Raw genomic sequence first — 21280 nt, forward strand, 5'->3', positions numbered from 1 at the left:
CTACAATATGATTAATTTGCCGCCCTGTTCGAGTGACGGAGCGCTGCTTCAAGTTAGCCAGGTGCTAAAAACAGCTAGCCTGGAAAGATAGCATTCTCCTGCTTTCCAAAGCCTCACAGCTTCCTCAGCTTCCTTTTGTTTAAATCAGGGCTGTAACTCACATGAACCCTCTTTCTTTCTTTCTTTCGTGGCTCAGGAATGCACTAATACTAAAATATGACTTTTTGAACGCTGTAGCTGAAAGGAGCAGACGTGAGGTAACGCTGGTAAATACAGTGCAGTTGCGCCGCTTATCTCGTCACTTACACTTGGTCACAGGAGAACAGATCACCGGTCGCTCCACTCAAACAGGGAATGTATAATTCCACGTTAAGTGATACTTTTTTAATCCCACAAACGGGGAAATTCCACCTCCACATTTAACCCATCTGTGAAGTGAAACACCACATACACACTAGGGGGCAGTGAGCACACCTTCCCGGAGCGGTGGGCAGCCCTATCCACGGCGCCCGGGGAGCAGTTGGGGGTTAGGTGTCTTGCTCAGTCATGTGCTGTCAGCTCTGGGGATCGAACCAGCAACCTTCCGGTCACAGGGCCAGTTCCCTAACCTCCAGCCCACGACTGCCCTTTCCCTCTTAAAAGTGCTTGGTTCCTCCAGGACCTGGTTTAGGAAGCACTGTTCTAGGCTGTGGTATCATCCTGATACTGGTACTGGTATCTGTGCTGTCTCTACTTCTAAGCACCTTTGAATACAGTGTTGTGTTTTCTTCATGCTTTCTTTTTTTTCCTCTTCTTCAGGGTCATCTATGAGAACGCTGTCAGGACACTGAATGAGGTTCTGATGCCGTGAATCAACGGATCGTAATTTTAGAAGAAATTACAAACAGGGCAAAGAATCATGTATTTACTGTCTCTCACACTCAGTTTCTCTTTTGTTTTGTCTCCTGTGTTTTCTCTGCCCCAAATGGAGCATGTGAGCTCATTTTTACAGAATCTGCAATACAGCATCATTTATTAAGACTTTTTTCTATTTTTTTGGACCTTTGTAGTACCTTTGGGGAATTGATGGGGAATGTTTCTAAGGTTCTGTATAATTCAGAAGTTGAGATGTAAACAGAGCGATTCAGAGCGGTTTGGTGTGAAATGGTTGATTGTAGAGACGACGACGACACAAATATAGACATTTCATTGACAATCCAGAACCACCAGAGAACCTACACGAGTCTTCTGAGCTTATATGGAACATTTTGATGGTAAAACAGTGGAAAGTTTTGAAAAAAAAAAGTTTTTTGGGGACTATTTTGCTTCAGAGCACCGTGCTTGTACCTCTTACATCATTAAAATAAATAATAATAAATAGAAATGGCCAAAAATGTCATGACCATCATAAAACAACGTCTCAGTCATCAGGCAGTGAATTCATAACCATTGCATGTAGGAACTTTCTGTGAGGAGCTTTTAGAGGTGGACGTCTGGTTCCTATCACCACCACTGTGAAACTCGGTAAGTTTCTCTAGAACAGAGCGTTTCACACCAAACCGCTCTGTTTACATCTCAACCACTTAATCGTGCAGATTTTTGGAAGATTGATAGAAAAGGCACTGTTTAGTTATGATTTTGATCCTTTCAAATGATGCTGAGGGCAAAGTTGAGTACAGTGAGTCAAATAGACCCGTTTCTGTGTTTTGCATCCAAACTTCAGCTTTCTCCTTTGAAAGAACTGTTATTGCGGAGCAGGGTTGCGGAAATAAATGGTTTCCCTCTAAGCCCGTTTTAAAATTGCAGTAACTTCTTTAAATATGATTTGTCGTATGTATTTACTTTCACAGTAAAGTCAAAGTAATTAAACTTAAATAAAATAAATGAATAAAACATAAAAATGGTTTTGCTTTATTTTTTTCCTAAAATGTTTCACTTTATTTGGGGTTCTTTACAAAATTTTTGGAATTAGTGTTCACAAAGCATCAGATTACATGCACCTTATACTGGAGTTACGTTCTGCCTTTGTCCACTTTTAAAGTATTTGGAGGGGCTTGGAGGGCAGAAATGTGCTGTGGACAGGGGAGTGTAGGCTCACTGGGGCTTCAGTGCCTCGATCAAGTGGCTATAACTCCACTATGTGCTCCACTACACTGTAATACAGGTTCGTCCTCTGTATTACCACAGAGCCTCTGTTTAATCTTCCACGGGTTTGTGTCTTGGCGTCCTCACTGCACCACAAAGAGCAACCTAGAGAAAGATTGGTTTCCATTTAGTCTCGGTTCTTCTCCATAGTTCTTCCTCATGCTCTTAGTGAGGTTCTCCTGTTCAGTCTTGGTTCCTCAGTTGCTCATCCTCATGGTCTTGGAGTTTTCCCTTGTGAGTCTCGGCTCATCTCAGTGGCTGTTCATGCTCTTACACGGTTAGAAAAGAAGGTTCTGTGCAGGTACGTTCCTCAGTCATCAAAGTACAAGCAGTGTAAATGTTCCCTCAAGGCTACAGCAGTGGTTTTAAGGTCTGATTGTGAACCTTAAATAAGCTTTTCCAGGGGAAAAGAACATATTTGTACCTCTTCAGAACGATAAAACAAACCTGGAGACGAGACGGGGTGTGTGGATTCAGTACAGCTTAGGAAATATCCTTTCAGTGGATCACGGTACAATTATATTCCCTGGCTAAAGGTACTGAGATGTACCCTTGAAGGTCCCACCCCAAGGCCAGTCAAGAGGGGCACTGGCCAAGTGGCAGTTTAGTACCTTTATGTCTGAGAGTTTAATACAACTATACAGTGACATACAAGTAACACTTCATTGAATTGAATCCCTTTGAATAGGTGGATCCAGCGTGTTTCATTAGGGCTAGAACTAAACCGAGCGCTGAGTAGATCTCCAGGACGAGGAGTCGGTGTCTGCCACGGTGGTCTCACTACCACCGAGCTCGAAATGTCTGTCGTATTATTGATTCACTGATTAGGTATATTGTAAGGTGCATCGCAAGTAGGGCTGGACAATATGACGACTTTATCATGTCACTATGCTTTTCTGATCACGGACCTACAGCGTTTCATCATAAGTGAGGGCCTGTTTAACTGGATTTATTGCAATTCAGTTTCTAAAATGTTGAACAAAAACAATCGCAGGTGTGTTTTTGTTTATACACACACCGGTCAGCCATAACATTCTGACCACCTCCTTGTTTCACTGTCCGTCTTATCAGCTCCACTTACTGTATAGCTGCTCTCTGTAGTTCTACAGTTACAGACTGTAGTCCATCTGCTTCTCTGATACTCTGTTACCCTGTTCTTCAGTGGTCAGGACCCCCATGGACCCTCACAGAGCAGGTACTGTTTGGGTGGTGGGTCATTCTCAGCACTGCAGTAACACTGACATGCTGGTCCGAGTGGATCAGATGGTGGTGTGTGTGTGTGTGTGTGTGTGTGTGTGTGGGTGTGTGTGTGTGTGTGTGTACGTGTGTACATTCCTGATCAAAATCTTAAGACCAGTTTAAAAAATTACAAGAATCTGCATTTTGCACTACTGGATCTTAAGAAGGTTCTAAGTAGAGCTTCACAAAAGTTCAAGACCACAGCTCAAAAAACCCCCTCAAAACAGATCAAAGTGTCAAATAAAGGACTCAGTAATGAGTAGCTCCACCATTCTTGAGGATCACTTCAGACAATCCTTTAGGCATGCAAGTGTTTCCTGTTGAAAAACCCAGTCATCGCCACAAAGACGAGGGCCGTCAGTCATGAGGGATGCCTCCTGCAACATCTCCACATCAGCCAGCTGCTGTTTGACGCCCCTGCACAACATGAAGCTCCATTGTTCCATTGACCACACCCCCACTGTGCCATGTAGAAAACTTCTCAGGTGGGATCTACTTGTCATGCCAGTAACGTTGGAAGCCATCAGGACCGTTAACTTTTTTTCTAGTCAGAGAATAAAACTTTCTTCCACCTTTCAGTGTCCCATGTTTTGCACTCCCTTGCAAAGTCCAAACGGGCAGTTTTGTGGCGTTGGAGGAGACGTGGCCTTTGAAGACGTTTTTGTTTCTGAAGCCCTTCCCTGGCAGATGCCGTCTGATGGTTATTGAGCTGCAGTCAGCACTAGTAATGGCCTTAATTTGGGTCGAGGATCGTCCCGTGTCTTGACGGACAGCCAATCGGATCCTGCGGCTCAGCGCCGGTGAAATTGTTTTTGGGTCTACCACTTGACTTTTTTGTTCCATAACCCTCAGCATCTTTCAATAAATGCAAAATGACTGTCTTGCTGCGTCCAACCTCAGCAGCGATGGCACGCTGTGAGAGGCCTTGCTTCTGCAGCTCAACAATCCTGCCACGTTCAAGGTCAGTGAGCTTTTGTGCTTGTGCCATCAGGAGGTCTTAGCACTGTGAATACTTGACAGAAAACGGCATGGAATCCAAATTTTTGCGCAGATTTTGGCTTTTAGAGGCTGAACTTTTGATCAGCAGATGAACAGTCTATTTCACTTTAACGGTTGTTTTCAATAAATTGCCTGCTCAAAATCTTTTGTCTCTTGAGCGTTGTGAAGCTCTGCTTAGAACCGTCTTAAGATTCTTGCGGATTCTTGCCATTTCTTTTAACTGGTCTTAAGATTTTGATCAGGAGTGTATAAGTGTGTGTGTGTGTGTGTGTGTGTGTGTGTGTGTGTGTGTGTGTGTGTGTGTGTATATATATATATATATAATCTGTTTTGTCTGTTACAACTTACTAAATCTCAGAAGAACAATCATGATGTGTATCGTATATCATGAAAATGTCTCTATATATCCTGTTCATCAATGCATTTGCTGCCCTTGTATTTTGTCCATACTGTGGAGCCCTACCAGAGCAGAATATTACATTTTTCTAAATGAACCAGCACAGAACACTCAGTTCTACGAAAAGAGCCAAGTGGCCCCTAGAAACCTCATACCATCATATTTCCTTACTGACCATGAAGTCTTTTCGTGTGAATTAGGAGACTTTTGTTAAGTGACTTCTATAAACGAGGCCTTGGCCCTTAACAAGCATGATGCTAATGACCACTTTTTTTCACTAATCTAGCCATGTGTAAAATTATTGTAATGCTTTCATGTAAATGAAGCGTGAAGTGTGCTGTGCCCGGTATATTTGAGCAATGTTTTCCTCACAAAATAGTTTCAACCTCTTTATTTTGAGCTCAAGCTCCCCGAAATTGCTGGGCTGAATCAGTGATAGGTTTTATATGCTAATGTGACTGCCTGAATTGATGCGGCTCCTCGGGCCATTTGAATTATTCTGGTTTCTGAACGTTTGGTTGAGGGGAGGACAACAGCGCTTTGCTTTGCCCATCATTTATTGCGAACTTCTGAAGTTACCTCACTTTATGAAGTTTTCCAATTCAATAGACCTGCTTTAATATACGACTCATGCCCATTTCTTAATCTGTCTTTTGTGGCTTTTCGTTTTTGCTTTGTCAGGCGATGATTAACAGATACTGAAAGAGAAAAAAGAAACTACAAATCACCAAAATGGACCTCTGTGCCTGACTGTTTAGTCATGATAACGAAAGTCCGCTGTAGCAGCCTTTCTCAGCTATTACTGCGCAGAGATCTGCAAGGACGTCTGGTCACCATAAGATTTCACCACCTGAGATAGATATATGTATGTGTGTGTGTGTGTGTGTGTGTGTGTCTGTGTGTGTGTGTATATCTATATATGTGTGTGTGTATATATACAGTGGGGAAAAAAGTATTTAGTGCAAGTTCTCCCACTTAAAAAGATGAGAGAGGCCTGTAATTGACATAACAGGTAGACCTCAACTATGAGAGACAAAATGAGGAAAAAAAATTCAGAAAATCACATCGTCTGATTTTTAAAGAATTTATTTGCAAATAATGGTGGAAAATAAATAAGTATTTGGTCAATAACAAAAGTTCATCTCAATACTTTATATATCCTTTGTTGGCAATGACAGAGGTCAAACGTTTTCTGTAAGTCTTTACAAGGTTGGCACACACCGCTGCTGGTATGTTGGCCCATTCCTCCATGCAGATCTCCTCTAGAGCAGTGATGTTTTGGGGCAACACGGACTTTCAACTCCCTCCAAAGGTTTTCTATGGGGTTGAGATCCGGAGACTGGCTAGGCCACTCCAGGACCTTGAAATGCTTCTTATGAAGCCACTCCTTTGTTGCCCTGGCAGTGTGCTTGGTATCATTGTCATGCTGAAAGACCCAGCCATGTTTCATCTTCAATGCCCTTACTGATGGAAGGAGGTTTGCACTCAAAATCTCACAATTCATGGCCCCATTCATTCTTTCATGTACATGGACCAGTCGTCCTGGTCCCTTTGCAGAGAAACAGCCCCAAAGCCTGATGTTGCCACCCCCAGGCTTCACAGTTGGTCTGGTGTTCTTTGGATGCAATTCAGCATTCACTGTCCTCCAAACACGACGAGTTGAGTTTGTACCAAACAGTTCTACTTTGGTTTCATCTGACCACATGACATTCTCCCAATCCTCTTCCGGAACATCCAAATGCTCTCTAGCAAACTTCAGACGTGCCTGGACACGTACTGGCTTAAGCAGGGGGACACGTCTGAATCCCTGGCAGTGTCGTGTGTTACTGACAGTAGCCTTTGTAACGTTGGTCCCAGCTCTCTGCAGGTCATTCACTAGGTCCCTCCGTGGGGTTCTGGGATTTCTGCTCACCGTTCTTGTGATCATTTTGACCCCATGGGCTGAGATCTTGCGTGGAGCCCCTGATCGAGGGAGATTAGCAGTGGTCTTGTAGGTCATCCATTGTCTGATTGTTGCTCCCACAGTAGATTTCTTCACACCAAGCTGCTTCCCTATTGCAGATTCAGTCTTCCCAGCCTGGTGCAGGTCTACAATCTTGTGTCCTTCGCCAGCTCTTTGGTCTTCACCATAGTGGAGTTTGGAGTGTGACTGTTTGAGGTTGTGGGCAGGTGTCTTTTATACAGATAACAACGTCAAACAGGTGCCATTAATACAGGTAATGAGTGGAGGACAGAGGAGCCTCTTAAAGAAGAAGTTACAGGGCTGTGACAGCCAGAAATCTTGCTTGTTTGTAGGTGACCAAATACTTATTTTCCACCATAATTTACAAATAAATTCTTTAAAAATCAGACGATGTGATTTTCTGAATTTCCCTCATTTTGTGTCTCAGTTGAGGTCTACCTATGATGTCAATTACAGGCCTCTCTCATCTTCTTAAGTGGGAGAACTTGCACTGGTGACTGACTAAATACTTTTTTCCCCACTGTGTGTGTGTGTGTAGTGTGTGTGTGTATATATATATATGTGCACATAATATATACACATGTTCATGTTTACAGTACAGAGGGAAAATGCTGTGATTTCCTATTTGCTTTGACCTCTAAAGGGGACATATATGTGGTCAAGTCATGAAGTACATCCCATCACATTTTTTTTCCCCTGTGCACATCAATATTTGATTTTCAGTTAAACAGTTTGTATAGACAGATGTTATGAAATTGAAGTAAATACAGCAGAAATTTGGTCATATCTCGCTCAAAATAGCGGAGATGTCCTTTTTTCCTTTTCAAGCATTAAGCACAGCCTTGGCCTCAGTAACTGATCTCAGCCTATTTGACAGAAACAACCCAGTTTCTGGCATCTACTGGCAGAAATGTTTGCCCACTCTTGCATGCAGAATTCTTTTAAGAGCTATGCTTGATGGGTTTCTTGCATGTACAGCCCGTTTCAATTCCACTCCACACCATTTCAGTGGGGTTCAGATCTTGGCTCTGACGAAGCCATTCCACAACCCTCCACTTCATTCTTTGAGTCATTCCTTGGTGGATTTACTTGAATTATTAGGATCTTTATCCTGTGGGAAGGTTCACTTCTTCAGCTTTAACGTTTTGACAGATGGCCCCACATTTCACCTCTCTCTGAGAATTCATAGTTGAACATATAAACCGACCAGGCCATGAGGCAACAGATTAGCCCCAAGCTATAACACTACCACCACCATGCTTTACATTTACATTTACAGCATTTAGCAGACGCTCTTATCCTGAGTGACTTACCAGAAGAGCTTCGTCCGCCTAGAGAAAGTATCTTTGTTACCAGTGGGTTAGAGAGAGAGACGGTCCTGAGCTCAGATACTGACAGAAACACAGTCACTGTAGATACAGAGAAAATGAGCAGAGCTGAACACAGAACAGTGCAATACAGTACAACACACTACAATACAACACACTACACTACAGCACACTACAATATAATACAACACACTACACTACAGTAAACTACAACACACAGTGCAATACAATATAATATATAAGTGCAGCACAATATATTGCAATCAGTACTTAACTTGGTGCTCATTTAAGTGCTGTGTAAAGAGACGGTCTTCAGTCTGCGTTTGAAGACCACAAGTTCCACCCCCTGGGCTCCAGGACAGAGAACATTCTCGACGATTGTCTTCCATGCGCCTTGAAGGACGGCGGCTCAAGCCGAGCTGTACTCGAAGCTCGAAGGGCTCGTGGTCCAGTTCGTCTGCCGTCAGTTGGGATGAGGTTCTTATGATCAGAAGCTGTCGTTGGCTTGTGGTACTGTTGCCACACAACTCTATCTTTGACTAATTTGTCCATAGCACATTGTTCCAGAAGTCCTGGTCTTGGCCTACATATTAATTTGCAAACATTAGTCTTGTGCACCTTTGAAGCAGGTCACATTTGTGCAGTATTTTTGTAATGTTAGGTCCATATTTTTGACATCAATATTGGAAGAGCAGCCTGGAGATCAAGTGATGAAATTTTAGGCCTCTAAGAGGCCTTTTAGCATCTTGGAGTCCGTTCGTGGGTTAAATTTGTGGGTGTGGCCTGGCCTGTACAATTTGGCTATGGTTATAAACTTTCTTCACTCGTTCATTGTCTTCCAAATAGTGGAATTATTGGTTTTCAATATTTTGGAAATCCTTTTAACCCCCTTCCCAGACTCAAGGGTATCTATGGCCTCCTTTTGGAAGGCCTCAGAGAGCTCTTTTGATTTAGATGCAATACCCCACACTCCAATAACAAAGAGCAACCCACGCCAGATATCAGAGTTTCAGAGAAGTCCTCTTATATTTTCTAACACAGGACCTTGTCATTACCCACTATAAAATAGCAACCACTGTTTATAGTGAAATGCATGCTTTCAAGGATGGATACAGTGTGTTGACCTCAGCATATGAAGTTCTAGCTTTAGAATTGGCTCATGTGTAGGGACGGCCTCCATCCCTCAAGGCCTCACACAGTGACTGAGATGTTTCTCTGATTTGATGCTAACAAGCATTTTTGTTTTGATGGCGGCAAGTAAAATTTAACCTATGGTGCCAGAGAGGGAGAGAGACCACCATTCATTCATTCATTTGTTCATTCATTCATTTATAGACAGATCGATCACTTCATTAATCCCAGAGGGATGTTCATCTATTGCAGCAGTAGAAATCCCAGTAGAGAGCAAAAGGAACAGGAGGAAAGTATTGCCGGACACTATTTCCAGTTATATGAAAAGAAAGTAGAGATAAATAAAAGAAAAAATACACTATATTTCCAAAAGTATTCGCTCGTCTGCCTTCACACGCATGACGTCCCATTCTTAATCCATAGGGTTTAATATGGCCCACCCTTTGCAGCTATAACAGCTTCAGCTCTTCTGGGAAGGCTTTCCACAAGGATTAGGTTTTGTTTATGGGAATTTTGAGCTCTAATTCATCCCAAAAGTGTTCTGTCAGGTTGAGGTCAGGACTCTGTGCAGGACAGTCAGGTTCTTCTACACTAAACTCGCTCATCCAGGTCTTTATGGATCTGCTTTGTGCACTGGTGCGCAGTCATGTTATGAGTTGGGAGCATGAAATTGTCCAAAATCTCTTGGTGCTGAAGCTTTAAGAGTTCCTTTCACTGGAACTAAGGGGCCGAGCCCAAATCCTGAAAAACAGCCCCACACCATGATCCCCCCTCCACCAAACTTTACACTCGGCACAGTGCAGTCAGACAAGTACCGTCTCCTGGCAACCGCCAAACCCAGCTCCTGAGCTCCTGAGAGCAACCCATTCTTTCACTAATGTCTGCAGAAGCAGTCTGGTAATGAACTGGTAACTATGCTGCCAATAAATATTTGTAGTTTACCTCTAACAATTTGACTTTTATGGATGCATAAACAGAGTGGAAGTGCAATATGAGATCATACACAAAAATTAAGCTCCACATTTATTTAAAATATATTTAATTTCTAGTCAAAACAGCCATCAGGTATAATGCATGAATTTTTCTGGAGACACTTCTGAGGAGTTTAGAAACAAGATAATCCATTTACAAAATCAAGGAGAAAGTCCTACAGAGAACATGTGACCTGGTCGACCCCAAAACTGCTCCCATCAGATAAACAGCACTGAAAGCTTTGATCTCTGAGAGAGAGGAGAAGATCAAGCTGCTTCAGATCTGAAAACATCCACAGGTGTTTCTGTCCATCCTTCCACTGTGAGAAGACCACTCAGCGCTGTAGGTCTGAAAGGACGTGTAGCGGATCAAGAAGAACCTCACTGAGAAAAGGAGACGGACACACCGAACAAAGAAGCTGAACGATGGACTGACCAGCCCGGAATCCAGACCTCAACACCTCTGAATGGGATTGATTAGTTCAGAAAATCTGGCTGTAAATATGTCTGTGTTCTAGCACAGACAGAAAAAATAAATAAATAAATGAAAACACAGACGTACCTTGCTCTGCTTTAAGCTTCAGCTCAGCTACAGCAGCTTTTCTCGCATCTCCAGCAGGAAACTTTTCCAAAAATTTAATTGTTTCTTGTAAAATGTCTCCCAAAGTTTAAAGTTTTACGAGGCTGAAGTTGCTTCTGGTTCGCCAGCTTCTTGTTCAAATTTTCCCATTCCACCTTAAATGGTGCCTGAGGTGCCAGAATTTAACTGCTGGACCACTTAAGGTGGAATGGGACAATTAGTGTTTGACAGTATCTCGTTGCAGATGAAGCGAATCAGAAAACCAGCTGGAGTGATTATAAACGCAAACAAGCCTCCAAATTATTGATGTTCGGCTGTAGCTACAAAACAACTCTTTGTCGTTTCGTAGCTACTAGCTGGGCGAGACTGTCGTCTGTGTTGCTATGGTGACCAGCCGTCTGCGCTGATCTTCAGGGTTAAAGGGTGAATCAGCAGTTCTACATTAACTCCAGCGTTTAAGACCATTTACTGTTAAACTGTGTTGAAGGATCAGCAGAGCTTTATTTTACTGTAGAGGAGGATTATTTTATTATTACCTGAGAATCTAATTGTGCTTTGGAGCCACAGCAAGATGTTGCCGACTCATGCTCTAGTTCCTCATCAGTGGCCTGTTTCTGACCACAGAGCTGCTCTCTGCTGGACATTTTTGGTTGGTGGGCCAGTCTGATTGTGTGTAGAAACTCCAAACCTGCTGTGGTGAGAATAATCAATCAAACAGAGAATATATGGATACTAGTGGTCCTGGTGGTCAGACACTGACGAATAATGAATGGAATAGAGGGGCTGCTAAACGGGGGACCACAGTGAGTAATTTTATTATTATTATTATTATTATTATTATTATTATTATTGTTTTATTTATATATATATATATATATAAAGAGCTGCTAAGTACTTTGATATCTGATGTTATCATTGGTTGTTGAGGCTTCTGAGTGATTGTCAGTGTAATTTGTTTACTGCTTTTTTCTTGAAGCTGAAATACACAGTACCAGAGAGACAGACAGACAGACAGAGAGACAGACAGAGAGCGAGTGAGAGACACAGACAGAGAGAGCGAGACGGACAGACAGACAGACAGAGAGAGTGAGCGAGAGAGACAGACAGACAGAGACAGACACAGACAAACAGAGGAAGAGAGACAGACAGACAGAGGAAGAGAGACAGACAGACAGACAGAGGTACATCTAAAACGCGCTCTAGGAATGAATGTGTGCGAGCGCGAGTGCGCGCCTGCCACCCGGTGACGTCAGCGCGCTGGGCGGGGCGCTGTCCGAGGTGCTGAATCTCCTTCAGAGAGAGAGAGAGAGAGAGAGAGAGTTCAGCGCCGAGATCAGGATACACACCTCATCCTCCCTCTATCATTCCTCCTCTCTCCATCTCTTCATCCCCCTCTCCTCCACCGGGATGGGCTCCTCCGTCCTCGCGCTCCTCCTGGCCGGATGCGCGCTCGCGGCTGCAGCCACACGCCGGAGGTTTGGTGAGTTTGAGTCTCGTGCAGCTTGTAGACCTGCTGCTGCGGATCTTTCCCTTTTCCCCCTTTTCCTATTTTCCTCTTTTCCCCCTTTTCCTCTTTTCCTCTTTTCCCCTTTCCCCTTTTTCTTTTATTGTTAAAAACACGCCCCGTTGCGCGCGCCAGGGTCGCTCCTCCACGAGGTGGCATCTGCGCATTTTAGGCGTGCATGCAGGATCAACCTGAACGCCCCTTTATCCATCCCTCCATCCCTCCATCCCTCCATCCACCCCACAGCGCTGACAGTCTGTTACGTAATTCCATTTAAAACATCTCGGTAGCGCGCGCGTACCAAACCCACGAGGAGCACGTGGCCTGAGAAGGAGGGGGGGGGCGGGTGGTGGGGGGGTTGGCGAATGTATGGTGTAGTAGTAAATACTGTATGATCAGCTCAATTAAGACTTGGTTTTAATTGGTCGCTTTTTTGGTTTGGAGTGTCACAGTCGACCATTAGAAACCATTAGAAACCATTAGAAACCTTTCTCATGGGAATTGCCTTAATGGCTTCCAATAGAGACCACCAGTGGGAAACCTTTAGGAAGCCATCAGATGCATTGAGACTCAGCCACTGGTCACCTGTCAAACACAGTGACAGCAGCCCATTAAAAAAGCCAAAACACATGACAGAAACCATCAGGAACCAGCAGAGACACGTCACGGTTTCTATGGGGGTTTTGAGTGAGAACATAATCGTCATCATCTTGCGTCTGCAGCGTTAAAAGGTTCATATCCTAAGAAGTGAAAGATTTGCTGTGGTATTCAGACACTGGCCGAGTTCATTGCTCATGAGCCTGTAAAGTTTGTAACTGTAAGATTTCGGGAGACCTGTTGGTTGAAATGTACTTCAGTAAACAGAACCATGTGTTCATTTGTGTATAATCACCTGTGTCTATGAACCGCTGTGTTCTCTTTAGCTTAGAACAGACCCTTCATATCTACAACCCCAAGTCCAATGAAGTTGGGACGTTGTGTAAAACATAAATAAAAACAGAATACGATGATCTGCAAATCCTTTTCAACCGATATTCAACTGAATCCACTACAAAGACGAGATATTTAATGTTCAAACGGATAAACTTTATTGTTTTTTCAAATATTCACTCATTTTGAATTTGATGCCTGCAACACGTTCCAGAGAAGTTGGGACAGGGGCGTGTTTCCCACTGTGTTACATCACCTTTCCTTTAACACTCAATAAGCGTTTGGGAACTGAGGACACTGATTGTTGAAGCTTTGTAGGTGGAATTCTTTCCCATTCCTGCTTGATGTCCAGCTTCAGTGGCTCAGCAGTCCGGGGTGTCCATCGTCGTATTTTGTGCTTCATAATGTGCCACACATTTTCAATGGGAGACGGTCTGGACTGCAGGCAGGCCAGTCTAGTACCCGCACTCTTTCACTACGAAGCCACGCTGTTGGAACACGTGCAGAATGTGGTTCGGCATCGTCTTGCTGAAATAAGCAGGACGTCCCTGAAAAAGACGCTGCTTGGATGGCAGCAGATGTTGCTCCAAAACCTGTATGTACCTTTCAGCATTAATGGGGCCTTCACAGATGTGCAGGTTACCCCTGCCATGGGCACTAACACCCCCCCCCCCACACACCATCAGAGATGCTGGCTTTTGAACTTTGTGCTGAAAACAATCCGGACAGTCCTTTTCCTCTTTGGCCCGGAGGACACGACGTCCATGATTTCCAGAAACAGTGTGAACTGTGGACGCGTCAGACCACAGGACACTTTTCCACTCTGCGTCAGTCCATCTCAGATGAGCTCGGCCCAGAGAAGGCGGCGGCGTTTCTGGGTGTTGTTGATATGTGGCTTCGCTTTGCATGGCAGAGTTTTAACCTGCACTTGTAGATGGAGCGACGAACTGAGTTCACTGACAGTGGTTTTCCGAAGTGTTCCTGAGCCCATGTGGGAATATCCGTTACAGAATGATGTGGGTTTTTAATGCAGTGCCGCCTGAGGGGTCGAAGGTCACGGGCATTCAGTGTTGGTTTTCTGCCTTGCCGCTTACCTGCAGAGATTTCTCCAGATTCTCTGAATCTTTTGATGATATTATGGACTGTAGATGATTCAGGGATGCTCCCTTTATACCCAATCATGACACTCACCTGTTTCCAATTAACCTGTTCACCTCTGGAATGTTCCAAACATTCCACAGTGTTTTTTGAGCATTCCTCAACTTTCCCAGTCTTTTGTCGCCCCTGTCCCAATTTCTTTGGAATGTGTTGCAGGCATCAAATTCAAAATGACTGAATATTTGCAAAAAGCAATAAAGTTTATCTGTTTGAACATTAAATATCTCGTCTTTGTAGTGTATTCAATTGAATGTAGGTTGAAAAGGATTTGCAAATCATCGTATTCTGTTTTTATTTATGTTTCACTGGAATTGGGGTTGTACATACGGCTCCTTTACCAAAAGAGGCTTGGCTTGTTTCTGCAGTAGCCCAGACGGGCAAACCAGGCGCACCTGTTGGAAGACATAGAAAGAAGATCTGGTGGCTGTTGCCTGTTCCTCACCTTCTTCTGTTGGGAGAAGTTTGAGAACCCAAACGTTGACAAACTGATTATTTAGCACAAGAAAAAGCGAGGGATGAATCCTCGTCAACAAAGAAGCGAAAAGCTGACATCCGCTGTAGGTTCTACTGCACGCTCGGACAGGGAGGGGTATTCAGTTGGTTGCAATCTGCAGCGCCGCCACTAGTTGCCACTAAATCCTACACACTACACCTTTAAACTCCAAAGCAAATAAATAGAAACTGTGCCTCTATTTTTTATCAGGAAAGTGGCGTTTTTAAACGTGCTCTCTGTAGAGGTGTGTTGACTTGTTTTCACCTAGAAAATCTGGACACGGCTGTACTGTTCACTGCCCAGACATACAGTCAAAGTCAGTGCAATGGAAACTAGGCTTTGTTTTGATTGTGATGACTCAAAAACCCCCAGAGCGTTTGTGCTGCGTTCACATTATGAAGGTAGATGTAGTGGAAACGGCAGCGAACTGCAGGAGTAAGCAGAAAAATCAGTTTTCCTGGCGTTTAGCATCAGCCACAGCGCTGGTATAAACCTGAGCACATGCAGCTGACCTGAGGCCTGGTGCATCCGGTCATGTATGGCAGAAGTTCTTCAACTGAAGCCGACAGTTAGAAACATTGGTATGTGTTTAAATCGCTTTTAGTGGCAACCACCATCGATGATAGGACCTCTAGTCCTTCATCAGTGGTCACAGGACGCTGCCCAGCAGGACGCTGCCCAGCAGGACACTGCTGGCTGGATATTCCTGGTTGGTGGACGATTCTCAGTCCAGCAGCGACACTGAGGTGTTTAAAAACTCCAGCAGCACTGCTGTGTCTGATCCACTCAGACCAGCACAACACAGACTAACACACCACTGCAGCGCTGAGAATGATCCACCACCCAAACAGTACCTGCTCTGTGAGGGTCAATGGGAGTCCTGACCACTGAAGAACAGGGTAACAGAGTATCAGAGAAACAGATGGACTACAGTCTGTAACTGTAGAACTACAGAGTGCAGCTATACGGTAAGTGGAGCTGATCAGATGGACAGTGAGTGCAGAAACAGGGAGGTGGTCAGGTTGTTAGGCCTGACTGGTGTATTAGCACAGCACTACACATGTTCACCTATTCAGCCTACAACACTTTAACTCCACCCTCTGCACTGAAGTTATAAGCAGTGTTTCAGCCTAGGCTGCTTTTTGGCTGAAGCATAGTACAGGGCAGCCAATCCGAGCAGAGCTCATTTACATACACGTCTTAGACAGACAATGAAAATACTTAAAACCTGTTTATCTTAGCAGTTTGTTTGTTTTTGCCAGCAGGAGAATAAATGCACATAAACAGAATGTAGTGCAATCAGTCGGCTCTTAAGGTTAAGGCAGTGAGCACGCTGGTTTAGTAGGACCGACGTCCTCGACCTGTCCTGACTTCTTTCTCCACTGCAGCCATCGCATGGATATGCAAAATTCCATCAGCGGCACCTGATTTCATTTAATGAAGGACTGATTTGATCAACCTGGTACTGGACAGTGACTGTAAATGCTGGACTTCCTCACAGACAGAGCAGTCCTGATGGTTTGTTTATTTGTATTCGTTATAATGTTATTGTTTTACTATCAGACTGGGACGGATGAGGCTGGGAACCAGGACGTAAGAACATGCTTATTAGGGTCCAGGCAGACAGACTTGACCAGTTGTGAAGTGTATGCAAGCAGTGAAGGAAAATCCGCGATGAAAAGTAAAACTGGCAGCGAAAGGAAAAAGAACAACTAATGAGTCAAAACAGTGAACTGGAACTAGATAACAAAACAAAAGCCAGACAAGAAAAACAATCATGAAACCAGGAGGAAACCAGAGGTCTACAAACGGGAAGAAACTAAGACGAAATGTCGCGGTCCCCACCTGGGCAAATACCCTACACTATACCAATTAAAGTCCTTGGGCAAGACTCCTAACACATAAATACACATAAAAATACAGTAAACCCCCCCGAAACGCAGTAAGGACGAAGCTGAAAGTGACTTCCTATTCGCCAGCTGCTTCTCTGAGTTTTCCCATTCCACCTTAAATGGTGCAGCGGTTACTTTCTGTTGCCTGCCGTTTAAGGTGGAACGGGCAAATTCGAACAATGCTGACTGATGCATCATTTAAGGAGGAAATTTGAACAAGAATAAGAAGCTATAACTTCAGCTTTGTGTGAGAAGGTCCGAATATGAATCTATTTTGAATATTATGGAACGCTTCAACTTACGTTGAAGGGGTTCCGTATCTGCAGTGGGAAAAGAAGTAGCTGCAACCAAAAACCAGCAGAGTCGAGCCGTACCATGCAGTGCAAAAGCAGTTTGTGGTTTTCCCATTGGTTTCCTCAACTCCTACGCCTGCCGAGGGGGACGTGAGCATAACACTGGTATGAGTGGCACAACATGTTTTGATTTAGTACCATGCATACCTGAACTTAGTGAACAGTCTCCGTTTGAACTTGCATATAGGTGGTTAGGTGGTACAACTGGCCCCTGAAGATATAAGGTACCACCCCAGTGAGAGTTTTGTTCCTTTGTTTTCTGAGAATGCATCTCTGCATCATGTAGATTGCACCTCTAGCAGTAGTAGAAGGTGGGGGTACAGAGGGGGCAGGGGGTGAGTAGTAGGGATCAGTATGAGGGGTATTTTCTGGGGTCTACCACACTGCCCTATAAGACCCAGCACCAACATTAACCAATTTTCTTTTTTCAGAGCTAATGCAGCTCCAATGTTAAGATGTACTGATTTGTTAAGTGTCTGAGGGCATGGCTGTTGACTCTTACACAGCTGAGGAAGGTACTTCCTCGATTTCCTCGATGTGCATGAATCCATTGCATCTGAGATACCTTTTCAGAAATTGTTAGTCTGGAGTGTCCGTGAACTGAAAGTGCGATAATTTTGATGGTGATTATTCATTCTGTTGGTTATTATTAGCAAAAATAAATACTTGGCAAGAGGCCAATGTTATGATACACAGCAAGAGCGGCTTTATTTTAATTACAAATTGAGTTGCAGGTTTAATATCAGATACTCAAAATCAATGTAAATTGAAAGCCCTTTGTTTATAATCTGAAGGCTAAAAGCAGAGATGTAGTACAGTTATGTGCAAATGAATAGCAGCCTAACATCACTAATGTGTGTAATTTGCTGATTTTGGCAGAAAAGATGATACAACATGGGACAAAATGCATGACTAGGTGTAGCCGAGTAATGAGCAACCAGCAGAATCAAGTCGCGACGTGCACGCTGCTAATTGGGTGTAATTGACTCATTTAATGAAAGGGGCGTGTTCAAATGAATAGCAGTGTGGAGTTCAATTAGTGAGGTCTTTTATTCTGTGAAGAAATAGGTGTCAGTTATGGCCCTTATTTAGAGAAGGAGGGCAGCAAATGTACCTGCTGGTTTTATCCCTTGCTCCTTGAATAAAATAGGTCATTCCAGACATTGTACCGAAGAGAAAGAACTTTGATCAAGAAGTTGATCGGAGAGGGGAAAACGGATAAAGAAGTGCAGAAAATAATTGGCTGCTCAGCTAAAATGATCTCAAATGCTTTGAAATGGCAAACAAAACCCCAAACACGTGGTAGGAAAAGAAACACTACCATCCGCGTAGATCATAGAATGACAAGCATCCAGTGATCCACTCCAGAGAAGATCTTCAGTTACCTGTGAGCACTGCAACGATCAGAAGACGTCTACGGGAAGCCAAACTGTTTGCAAGAAACCCCCCTAAAGTCCCATTGCTGGAAAAAACGACGTGTTGAAAAGGTTACAGTTTGCTAAAGAACGCATTGACCGGCCTGAAGAGAAGTGGCGCAACGTTCTACGGACAAATGAGAGTAAGATCGTTCTTAGTGGGTCTAAAGGCCACAGACCATTTGTGAGACGACCCTTAAACACTGAATTCAGGCCACAATGCACTGTGAAGACTGTAAAACATGGAGGTGCAAGCATAATGGTTTGGAGATGTTCCTCATACTTTGGAATCGGGCCCATTTACCGCATCCCAGGCACCATGGACTAGTTTGAATATACCAAAATACTGGAAGAGGTCATGCTGCTTTGCGTTGAAGAAGAAATGCCCTTGAAATGGGTGTTTTAGCAGGACAACGACCCCAAACACCAGCAAGCAGGCAGCATCCTGGTTCCACACCAACAAGATTGATGTTGTGAAGTGGCCAGCCCAGTCCCCAGACCTCAATCCGGTTGAGAATTTGCGGAGTGACATCAAAATTGCTGCGTCTGATGCAAAAGCCAAGAATGCAGAAGAACTGTGGAGTGTAGTCCAGTCAGCTTGGGCTTGAATATCTGTTGGCAGGTGTCGGATGTTAGTTGATGTTAATAGACACAGACGTAAAAACGGTCATCAGAAATAAAGGTTATACAGTTATAATATCCAGTTATTATCTGTAAACAGATTTCAGTTTTTACTGCAAATGTTCCAGTTCGTAAATGAAAAGTGCACACGCTGCTATTTTTTGGAACAGCCTATTATTCTTTTTTTTCTTCATTTCCAGTTTAAAAATTCATATTTTGTTCATGTTTTCATCTGGGTATGAATGTGCGGTGCCCCCAGAGCCTTTGTGTGTAGGGAAATAACTGCTGTTATGAGGACTGAGCTTTTTCTAAGTTTTTTTAAACACACTGCTTTTATTTTGCACGTAACTGTATAGTAGTTGTGAGTGGGTTGTGGGTGACTTTGGAGCTGGAAGAATCACTCTGGGTGGTGATGCAGAGTCTGAAGAGTGATCTGATGTGTGAAACACGTCGCTGTTTTAACCCTTTGTTGGAATATGAAGGCCAAACTGCAGCAATAATACCAGTGGTTTTCCCAGCTGAATTATTCACTGATGCTGACTCCAGAGCTCGATGACATCATGCTTGCTCGTCAGGAGCGGGTCTGCTGAATGTCCTGATATGAGGACCATGTTTGTACCTTAAACCATTCTGAAGTTAGGAAGGCTACAAGTGACCAGAGGGCCAAACCTCTGCTCTGTGTTGCTGCCGGTTCCTCAGTTATGTTTGTCATGTGTGGTAGATGTTTTTACAAGAGCTTTACAAGGAGAAGCTGATCTTTGCTACAGGGCACAAGCTGCAGGGTTCAAACCAGGCTGGCTTTTGTCCAAACTGTGCTCCATGTTAGTAGGTAACTGTATGCCGTGTCAGAAACCACATAATCAAGTCTGGTTAGATCACTGGACACCACCACACGGTTTGGGGCGAGTGTTTGATGATTTCAGCGCCCAGTCTGCGCTGGGCTTATTGGGCTTATTTGCCACGTAGCTCCAGCGCAGAACTACAGAAGCAAACCTCCGACTCCAAGCACGCCTTGGCGTTTGGGGTGAGAGAGGAAACTGTGGAAATGTGCTGGATTACTGTTGCTGTAAGACGCTGGATCTGTAGGTGACCTCTGTGTGTGTGTGTGTGTGTGTGTGTGTGTGTGTGTGTGTGTGTGCGTGTGTGTGTGTGTGTGTGTGTGTGTGTGTGTGTGTAAGGGGTCGCTTTGTGCTTGGCGCTGGCAGGAGTTTTTGGCTGGGGCGCGTGGGTTTAGCGAGGGGCCGAGGGAGACGAGCTGAGCCAGTGCCAAGCCATCTGTAGGAGACTTGTGGAGACAAACTCCACGCCCAGAGTGAAGCTGCGATGCACTCTCTCTGCCTCCACTCCTCGCCTCATTAGCTCGACGTGATCAGGTTACTCTGCGGCTTTTCTCTAAAAGCAGGAAATGTGCTGTGTGCAAGTCCGTATCTTAACTGTTTTTTTGCGTGAACTTCTCTGTTCTCTGTTTATTATCTGTATGCATCTTTATCATTTATAAGTTGTCATGTGATGCGTTTGAAGTGCTAAGGCAGTATGGAATGTGTGTAAAGGCAGCTTGAAAAAGCCAGCCTAGAATCCTGATTATATTACAGGGCAGATTGATGGAGAGGTTCAGTCAGGGCTGTTGGTTCAGTGAGCATGGTATTGTGTACTGATGACATCACAGTGGGGCATGAGAGAAAACACGCACTGATGACATCACAATGAACCTTAAGGCTGCCTTTATGACATCACAGTGGTCTGTAAGCAGAGGTGGACGAAGTTCACAAACCATGTACCTGAGTTAAAGTAGAGACCCCCAGGGTAAAATATTCCTCCAGTAAAAGTAGAAGTTCCTCCATTTAGACCTCCACTTGAGTAAAAGTACTAAAGTATTTCCCTTCAAATGTACTTAAGTATAAAGTAAAAGTACTAAAAGAGTAATTCTGGCTCTGATGTCCTGTTATCATTTTTATAACCAGACTGGCTTCATGAACTCATTTCAGGTGAAAGTCCTCCAGCGTCTCTCTTGGTAAACCAGTCTTTTAATAGAACGTCATTAATTAGTGACGCTGACGTCTATTAAAATGATCAGAAGCACAAAACACTGAAGGTAAACAGTTTCCATCAGGGAGAACCGAGTGGCTCTGAAATCACTTTTTACACACAAGCAAAGTTTCAGTTTCAGATTCTTTCGTTTTGT

General features: G+C 43.9%; 2 protein-coding genes across 3 annotated transcripts in view; both read left to right on the plus strand.

Moving 5' to 3' along the window:
* Positions 1-1449, plus strand: part of ncapg2 (non-SMC condensin II complex, subunit G2) — a 69752-nt gene extending 68303 nt beyond the window's left edge. For both annotated transcript variants that reach the window (XM_037545091.1, XM_037545089.1), the window contains exon 27: positions 799-1449. In XM_037545091.1, coding sequence (XP_037400988.1) covers positions 799-850 — 52 coding nt within the window. In that variant the 3' untranslated portion in view covers positions 851-1449. The remainder of the gene's footprint in view (positions 1-798) is intronic.
* Positions 1450-12024: 10575 nt separating this feature from the next.
* Positions 12025-21280, plus strand: part of ptprn2 (protein tyrosine phosphatase receptor type N2) — a 460965-nt gene continuing 451709 nt past the window's right edge. The window contains exon 1 of the mRNA XM_037546545.1: positions 12025-12212. Coding sequence (XP_037402442.1) covers positions 12140-12212 — 73 coding nt within the window. The 5' untranslated portion in view covers positions 12025-12139. The remainder of the gene's footprint in view (positions 12213-21280) is intronic.

This window comes from Pygocentrus nattereri, chromosome 2 (genome assembly GCF_015220715.1).
Source record: "Pygocentrus nattereri isolate fPygNat1 chromosome 2, fPygNat1.pri, whole genome shotgun sequence".
Classification (NCBI taxonomy): domain Eukaryota; kingdom Metazoa; phylum Chordata; class Actinopteri; order Characiformes; family Serrasalmidae; genus Pygocentrus; species Pygocentrus nattereri.